Genomic DNA, 9,365 nt, shown 5'->3' on the forward strand with positions numbered 1-9,365 from the left:
ACAAAACCCAAGTTGATAATTTCCGACGACCATATTTTGGCCATTGACAAGGCAAAGCTGTACTAGTACAAAGGCAGCGGTGTAGTTAGCGTTGTTGGCGTCGGTAATGACTACAGAACTCGTGTCATTAATGTTATACCAGTAATGTAATTCGCAGCGAAAGACCCAGTAAAAAGTTTGCATCTCCGTTCTAAAGTCAACTTCGAATTGCTGGCCCGCCGTCAACTGGTCAGCATCCAGCGAGTTTGCTGTGCGCCTGGTTCAGAACGATGGACACGAGCCTGTCATTGCCCTGAACTGGTCCACAGCAATCTCGCTGGGCGATGGCTGGGCTGCTATCATGTATGGCCATTTCTGTACTCCTGTGGGCTTTGCAACGGGCGATGACACACACCGACCATGACAATAGTGACGAGTGAAGCGGGATACATTGAAGATCACTCGATCGTCATAAATACTCGAGTGATCGAATTTGTTGCCGCTTAATGGCTGACGTGGACTCTTTGGCACTGGAGCTACATGTAGTTTGCAGCCGACTACTGTATGCAAAATATTCCTGCGTCATATCATATCCCTCATCGTCGTGGGATATCCCACCAACCTGTATTTTTATTGTATTTTCAGATTCAAAAATCTACGTCGTATACTGAAAGCAAGATATAAAGTGCTGCCGAATATTCAGTCGCAATCATCCATGGACAGAGGTAACGCATAATTGTTAGTAGAACAATTATGCGTTCGTGGAATGAGTTTTATGACTGGCTATTGGTCAAGATGATTGTATATAACCTGGCCATTTGGCATGGATCCATTACGAGAGAATTGGTTGGATCTTCTCGTTCACAGCCAATCGTTTGTCAGTCAGTCACTGTTTTCGGAAATTACTCCATCATTTACACTAGCGTTGGTTGGCCACAAGATCTCTCACGAAGAAACTAAAATAAACTATCGGATGCAAGTAATTCTTTCAAAGCCAACCATCAAACCACAAACACAGGCCTAGCAGCCAACCACTCATTGCCCAATAACCACCATGCCCCCCAGAGCAACACATCGATCCCAACTGACGGTCCGAAACATCAATCAAGAGGTGGCTCTGCTCGAGAGTCTTGACCAACAGTGCCGAGAAAAACGCGCACGCTACTCGACTGTTAGAGAGGATGAACCAGATGACGATCTGGACTCTGCGTCGCCGGTTTTTGACGTCTTTTTCAACGACAGGGGAGCCGATGGTATCATGACGATGACGAACTTCAGTCCGTCTGAGTTCAACGTGCTATGGGCGGACATACGTCTGTACGTCAACAAGTCGTGAAACGTTGGGTCCGGCCGGAAGTGCGAGGTCTCGAATCGAGACATGCTCTTCATGCTGCTGACAATCATAAAAACCGGCGGTTCATGGGACATTGTGGCAACCATCTTCAAGGAATCAAGTCCAACATTCCTGAAGCGGGTGATGAACGTTTTGAAGGTGCTCCATCCTTTTGTCATAAGCATGTCAACGCACTGGCCGACAAATCGACTATGCTTATGCTTTCTACAAGTGGGCAGAGGTTTGTCAACTACCCCTACGCAACCGACGTGACCTTCCATCAGACCAACGTTCTGTCCGGCAGCTACGCCGACAAGAGTGTACTACAGTGGGTAATCAAACATAATCAAACCTACGGCATGGGCATTTAAACACATCCTAGGTGTTGATATTCGGGATAAAGCGATGCGGCAAAGTTTCAACATGAGCCAATTTTCACCGTATGAATTAATATATTTCCACATGTAATAAACGCGTTTTACATTCGATGCATAAAAATAGGTAAATGTTTCAGAAAAATACTCTCATAATCGATACGTATTATCAGAAGCCCCCTCGAGCTATCGACTACTGTTAATAAGGAGATTTCGCAATCGTCAGTTATTTGTTCGCGTTCAGCTCACGCAACGATAACGGCAGCGGCAACGACAGATATTTTATGATTTCGCAACACCATATTTCCATCAAAGTATTCGAATAAATTATCCGGATAAAGGATCAGCATGGGCACACGTCCAAATGAACGAGACAGCACTGGTGGTGTCAGTCGTGCGGAGGCTACTTAAAACAAAGTCACGTCAATGGCAGCGTCGACTGTTGTTCATACTACCGTTGAAGCTGTTACAACGTCCTGTTATCCCGGACGTTCAATTTCGCCTGGACACGTTGCGCAACAGCTCTCTGTCCGTCGAACGAGCCCTGTGATGAACCACCTGTAGCTGCACCTAGCCTCTGCACCAGTTCGTATAACACGCTAGCGTGAACCACTAGACAATGCTCTTTAGTCCATATTGACTTTGTAATGCACGATACAACAGGCTAGTACATAGTAGTCGACAGAGCGCAAACAAAACACACAATATCGTGGCATAGCTGTCCGTAGTACATAGAAATTCCCTCGGTAAGTCTAACCCAACTTCGCCTACCGCGAGCACACATTCGACTCGAACCATCTAGCTTCTCATTTGATGTAAAGAGGGAACGCTGACGTCGCCGGTATCCGATCATTGGCGGTGCTGCTCCGCTTACCAGGCGTTGTGATCACGCCAAGCCGAGACCGTTATCATGCTGTAGATGCCTTGTGTATTCTGCTGCGCCGGCTCACATACCCGACCATTTCTTCGTATTGGTATCGTGCTCGACACTCATTTTTGTGATTGTCGAGCACGCCACCAACCGCTTTGAAAGTTTATACATGTTGATGCATTGCTAGAGGTTTTTTGAACGACAGACTATCGTTCAGCCAGCCATTTTGTGGACATACGCATCAATTGTAGACAGGTTTTGTCGTTCCGGAATTTGTTCATAGAGGTTTTTTCGCCTGAGCGGAAAGAGAACGAACGATATCGTTCATTGCGAAGTCTCCTTAATAAGTAATGGGAATAGGTTAGAAATAGGTTTTAACCATTGGAAATACCTGAACCTCTTGTGGAAAAAAGTGAGCATGTTACAAAATAATCTTACATTTTGGTTGAATAGTTGGTAAATTGTCATAATATCTCTATAATTTTTGAAAGCTGATTACTACGTAGTATATGATAAAGTACTGCCTGCTCAGTCAGTACTTCACTCTCTGCGTTAGAGGCCTAATGGACACTGATACTTCAGGATAATTCGTACAATTCCCTCACTAATACTTCCACTGTTGTTTTGACCCGAAATACTGTTTCAATGAGATTTATAAGGAACTTTGTATCCTCGGGCCACCTCACCTCTTACTAGGGGTTAAGTACATCTCAGTGGTTAGCTGTCGCTAACCACTAGCGATGCAGTTAACCCCGGAGATTTAGCATCGTATGTACTCATCGGGGGTAGGACGGAGTCCTAGGTTAAAGGGCTACACGGCGAAAAGGTGTATCCGGATGTAATAATTCCCTCATTGACTGTGAAACAGTATTTCGGGTCAAAACAACACTGGTATTGTTTGAATGAGGGAATTATTCGGATAATTCGCACTGCAAAAAGCGCAACCTCAGGCAGTAAATTCACTATCATTCGACCAGGTAGCTATCTCCTGAGTGGAAACCCGCGTTAATTTCGACAATGAGGTATGCTTATCACCAGGAATGGCACGCAATGATGCGAAACATGCATGCATGTGTACAAAGTTATCCTTATCACCAGGAATGGCATCAACTGTAGTTTCTCGTGAACTAATAAATACTGTCTTGTGTATTACGAGTGAGACACTGATCTGCCTTTATCCGAATCCGGATGGACGTCACATGGTATTAGATCAAATATTAAACAATCAACGGAATCTTTAATACATCATTTTAAATATTATTCTGAAAATATTTCAGTAAATAGTGGTGAAACTTAAGGTGATATTGGCTTTCTTTTGAGACATACAACAAGCAAGATAAACGGAGACAATTACAGGAATGACATCAACTGTAGTTTGAGAAATACAACAAGCAAGATAAACGGAGGCAATTAAGAAAGCTGAATTTTCATCAACCTCAATTGCATAAATTTTTTGAAAAGGTATTGAAAGGGAGAGCTACCCATTTAAATATAAATTGCACCAAAAGCATACAAAATTCGGTGTATTATAATTGAGTAGAAAAATGCACTTATTATGGCTGATCAATGTTCTCGTGGTCAACTGCAGAATTGCTGATGTCATGTTGAGGGTCTAGAGTCTCCTCGATAGCACAAGTAGACATCACAGCCTCGTCGACAACTCCACCAACCTCGCAACACCAGTGAGTACACCATCGACAAGGCTGCACTTCCTAAACCCATTCACGATTGTAGAATTGGAAATGTCAACCCAGGCTTCAGCAATCCATCCGACAATCGTCGCACGCGAAGATATTTGAAGCTTGAATGGTACGCCTCGCTGCTTTGTATTCCGCAACTAACGGCGAGTTAGGTCCAACCACTTTTGACGAAGCTGCGTCTTCAAAGGACGGTTCCACGCGACGTCCACTGGTTGGCAGATCGAGGTGTATCTTGGTGGAATACGCTCAAGGATGACATTAATGGATTCTGTGTAGGCCACAACGTCGTCAGTAAAATGCGCAGAGAAGTCGTCCCACAGAAGGAGCACTTTTTCCGTCGAGCGGTCTGGGCGCGAGGCTACTGTTGGAACTACAGTGAGATATCCTTGTTCCACCATGCCGTAAGGTTACCAACGATCTGACAGCCGTGCTGTTCCTGCAAGGGCTCCACGGATTTTCACAAAGCCTTGCCAAAGCCTTGCCGTTCGGTAAGGTTGTCTTGGATAACTACTTTGACCTTTGACTTGCCTGTCTAGATCACCAGGAAGAGAGGTTAATCGCTGCCGCTGGAGTCATGGAGTCGGTAGGTTATCGTAGTTGACTCCCGTCTGGTCAGTATTGTAGACACGGTGGATGCAGTACTCTCGCATGAGAGCCTTGACGCGTTCTGAGAAGGACTACAGCGCGTCCAACCCATCTCGGGGCGTGTCTGCTCCAACGCAGGCGCGACAGTGGAGCGAGAGACCATGTCGGTGTTTGAACCTGTCGGCCCAGTGCCAGCCAGCTAGTTCATGGTCGTCGAGTTCATGGTCGTCGAGTCCTAGGTCGATGGCTGCCTCCAAGGCCATGATGCGTAACATGGCGTGTGTCACGGGTACGCTATTCTTGTGCATGTCAAGGACCCAGCGCAGGAGTTGTTCCTAGGCCTCCACGTAAGTGTCGTTCTCGTCCCAATAGGTCGCATGCATCTCTTCTCCCCGGTGGATTGACTTGACCCTAACTTAGTATGTGCTCACACTTTGCCACCCATATGTACACTCGTTTCCGCATGGACTCGCGCGCTGTTGCTGTCAAGGTACCATAGAATGCGTCGAGCGTTGCGGGCATTCCACAGGTGTCGTAGTACTGGATGTCTGCGAGTCTCTCACTGAACGTCACAACTCTATTATTATGCTGCTTAGGCTTCTTCTTGGGCCTGTACTTTGACACTGGTCGTCCCCTTGAGGCGCCCGGGACACACTAGGCTTGGGTCGACAGGCGAGCATGGTAATGAAGTGTGTCAACCCTGTCACCGTAATGTGCACAAAAATCGCGCGCTTTTACCTCTCAAACTTTGTTGTGTTTAGGAGTATTTATTAAGATTAAGAGTTATCCTGACGCGAAGTATATCCTCTTGAAGCCTTGTATTGACTCCGTGTAGAATATATTTAATGTTGCAGTTGTCTCACTCGAAATGGATGTCCCACTCGAATTACACAATACGGTACTGTGATTATATACATAAGAGGTATCTGCCAGCTCGATAGGACCCGCGCTATTGACATTGCTCTGCGAAGGCCGATACTAGAACCACATGTTGTGGAACCGCTTCGCCAATTGTAACGCGCCTGCTGGACCAGGGGCGGTGTGTAATCTTCGGTTTTTACTTCGCTCAACGCTTCATACCTCGTGCTTCGACCGAGCTCCTTCGATGTTCGGTCCTCGTCTTCGTACTCTGCCCTTGTTATTCGAATTTCCCCAGGAGGGACGGATAAATCATTGCGGAAATAATCCGGAGATCGAACCGACGACCTTTGAGTTAAGAAACCGATGGTCTACAACTGAGCTATTTTCCCTCCCCAAACGATATTGGTGGTTTGACGCTAATTTTTCCTTCTTAGTTTATAAACTTCAAGTACAGCAAATCATATGAATATTGCATATTTTCAGCTAAAGGTTCAAGATCGTATAAAAGAAGACAGTATTACAATTTCACAGTTGAATCATATTATACATACTCCAAGTATACGTAATTTAATTAACTGTAAAAAAACAATTTCGTCGTTACTGTTGACATCCATTTCGTCCATTGGATCTATTGTGTCATCAATAGCGCACCGCACCGCTAATTGAGACAACTTGTGCGCTGAGACCGGCAATTCAGCAATTTCCTCCGCTTGAGCCACAATCTTGCACTTAGCGAGGCCATTCTTGACGATAGATTCATCCAAACCTGACCCCGAATCCGTAATCCAAGGTACTCATAGTTGACGCCCTTCTGATCCGTGTTTAGATGACGTCGACGCTGTTGTCGCGGACCACCTGGGAAACACAACACGATCCGCGTCCAGTGCCTTTGCACCGTCGCCTTGAGTATCTTGCCCGGTACGAGTCCGAGCACGCAGGGCAAACTTGTATCGCTTCTTGAAGCCTTGGAGCCATGACTACAAATGACGATGTTTCAAATGAAGCCCCCACGAAACCTTCGAAGAAGTACCGCAATGTACACGTGTCGTTCGCGATCAAGCTGGCAGTCATCGAGACCTTTGACGACGTATCGTTTCTTGAAGCCTTGGAGCCATGACCAGCTTGTGGTGAAGGTGCATTCGTACAATCCGACGTCAATTGCCATCCCCAAGGCCATGACTTGGATCATTCGAGGGGTCACCGGAACACCGTCAGTGCGCATTGAGTTGACCCATTGAGCAAGCTGCTCCTCGGACTCCTTCGGTAGAGGTGTCGCCATGCCAATCGCTCGTGAACAGAGGTGACGCGACGTCTTCGGATTTGATGCTTTAGACCTAATGTGAGCACGCTGTTGAAGCCAAGAGTACATCTTACGCGTAGAGCCCGACTTGGCACCACTGTGATGGGAGAAGTGCTTAGCAAGTGTCGCCGCGGTCCCAACGTCGTCAAAGGTCTCGATGACTGCCTGCTTGATCGTGAACGACACGTGGACATTGTGGTACGTCTTCGAAGGTTTGGTGGGGCCTTGTTTGAGGCGTGGACGGCCAAGTGGCTTCGTTTGAGGCATCGTCATTTGGCTGCTGTCCATTTTGAAAGGTGTGGAGTGGTGTGCCTTGTCGAGAGAGCTCGCGCGTGCAAAAAACCTGTTATATTGCCGCGAAAGGCGAACTTGTATCATTTTGTGCTTTGGGTGAGTATATGAACATCGATATATAGAGGGACCCGGAAGGACATAACCACCCTGAAGGACATAGGTTACACGGTATGGTGATTCAGTTTAGGAATACAGTTTAGGAATACTATATGACAAGAAGGGGCACTTTGGCCGTTCTTGCTTTGGCGGGCCTTGTTTTGGCCTTTTTCGCCGAGCTTCGGTCACTTATGGATAATATCCAGTCATCCGGAATTATCCGGTGTTCTGTTTCTGTAGAAGCTGGACTGTTTCCGCCCAATCATAGGTCAGCTAAGCAGTCCGTTAATCATCACTTTTGGTTTTGTTCTTGACCACACAAGCGTTCCTCGTCGTTGTCCCTCTTGAGACTATACATGCTACTCTGTGCTTTATTATAGTGTACATGTGTCTCAGATGTCTGGTTTTTATATACAGTAATGTACATTTGGTGTAGACATTTCGAGTCACAAATCAAATATATCAGCCAATCAAAGCAAGGCCAGCTGTTTCATCCAAATGCATCGATGCAATTGGTGGATACCTACCTACCAATCAAACTATGTATACGGCACAATACATCCATTTAATTGGCGGAACTTCTGCTGATCAGTTCAAGGTGGGTGCGAAAATTTGAAGTGATTGTTATTCTGCCATATTCATATACGAATCGCTTCATTAATATATCAAGGGGATTAAGGTGAACGCCTGCTTTCGACAGCCAATCGAAAGTCGTATTTTGGCCCAGGGGATGTCGTGATAGGCCAATTTTCCTCAAATGTACAGCATAGTATGTACTATTAATAGTATAGTATACTATGTAGTAGTACTTTTAATTTTGCTTTTCGTACTGACGACAACTTGAAGTTGGGATAAACGAAGTTCTTTTTGGTGGCCAATCATGTCGTTGTTTTGTTCAGCACTCACTCGTTCATGTTGCCATGATGAATATCGAGCTCATGGACAAATCAAAGAGTGCCATGATCTCATGAATTCTTAAATCATGCTCTAGTGCTTGAAACGAGGAATTTGGAAATAGAACTCTCTTGTTCAGGATAATAATATTGTAATCCTGAAGGAGTTATGATCTATCGAATCTTGCACAATTTCAACAAATCACTGATTTCACACGTTAGCAATACGAGTCGCACAATGATATGCCTTATCCGAATAGGGCTCAGGAGGATGGGTGAAATTGGCTTTCCTTCCAGACATACAATTTTAAACATATACGCATCCAGCTTAGGACGCAGAAAAATTAAAATTTACAATAAGGAAATCGTCGGTTATTTGTTCGCGTTCAGCTCACGCAACAACAGATATTTTATGATTTCGCAACAGCATATTTCCATCAAAATATTCGAATAAATTATTCGGATATTGGATCAGCATGGGCACACGTCGAAATGAACGAGACATCACTGGCGGTGTTAGTCGTGCGGAGGCTGCTTAAAACAGAGCCACGTCAACAGCAGCGTCGACTGTTGTTCATACTACTGTGGAAGCTGTTGAGTAGTTGGGTTGAACATTGTATTGTCTCCCGCTTCTTCTCGGCTTTCGGCCACGGGACCTTCGTCAAGGCAGCAAATATACACACTGATATTAGTGAGGTTAAACACGCCACGAGGCGCCTACTGACTACCATTCACTAAAGTACTCAGTACCTCCACTAAGGTATCGGAACCTTTGACACGGCACACACACAGAGTGTGTGTGTTTGCAATGGGTCAAACTAACGCGCGACCCAATTGCTCTGCACACTGCAGAGACACTTCCCCTCCTACGGAAAGCCCAGTGTCTTGATGAGGGCGGCCATGGCAGGGTCTTCCTTGTTGGCCGCCGCCGATTTGCGAAATACGACTGGAATGTCGTCCAGCAAATTCGCCGCAGGTTCCCAGGACGATTCTTATCGTTGAGTCCAAGCCACTTCACCTAAACTTGGTGTTGGCCATCCACGCATCGCGCTTCGTTGTTGTTGTTGTTGTTGTTGATA

At 45.8% G+C, this 9,365-nt stretch overlaps 3 protein-coding genes across 3 annotated transcripts; 2 read left to right on the top strand and 1 right to left on the bottom strand.

Moving 5' to 3' along the window:
- Positions 1–1,033: 1,033 nt before the first annotated feature.
- Positions 1,034–1,683, top strand: H257_11326 (hypothetical protein; the record flags this gene model as incomplete). The annotated part of the gene is made up of 2 exons (XM_009838221.1): positions 1,034–1,273; positions 1,552–1,683. 2 exons carry the CDS (start codon positions 1,034–1,036, stop codon positions 1,681–1,683), a joined length of 372 nt encoding a protein of 123 aa, XP_009836523.1.
- Positions 1,684–4,363: 2,680 nt separating this feature from the next.
- Positions 4,364–5,500, top strand: H257_11327 (hypothetical protein; the record flags this gene model as incomplete). Its single annotated transcript, XM_009838222.1, has 6 exons — positions 4,364–4,409; positions 4,534–4,601; positions 4,664–4,745; positions 4,794–4,840; positions 4,897–5,131; positions 5,439–5,500. The coding sequence occupies 6 exons, from the start codon at positions 4,364–4,366 to the stop codon at positions 5,498–5,500; spliced, it is 540 nt and encodes a 179-aa protein (XP_009836524.1).
- A 997-nt stretch (positions 5,501–6,497) lies between these two features.
- Positions 6,498–7,291, bottom strand: H257_11328 (hypothetical protein; the record flags this gene model as incomplete). The annotated part of the gene is made up of 2 exons (XM_009838223.1): positions 6,498–6,680; positions 6,734–7,291. 2 exons carry the CDS (start codon positions 7,289–7,291, stop codon positions 6,498–6,500), a joined length of 741 nt encoding a protein of 246 aa, XP_009836525.1.
- Between the last annotated feature and the right edge of the window lie 2,074 nt (positions 7,292–9,365).

The sequence above is a fragment of the Aphanomyces astaci genome, assembly GCF_000520075.1.
Source record: "Aphanomyces astaci strain APO3 unplaced genomic scaffold supercont1.33, whole genome shotgun sequence".
Taxonomy (NCBI): domain Eukaryota; phylum Oomycota; class Saprolegniomycetes; order Saprolegniales; family Verrucalvaceae; genus Aphanomyces; species Aphanomyces astaci.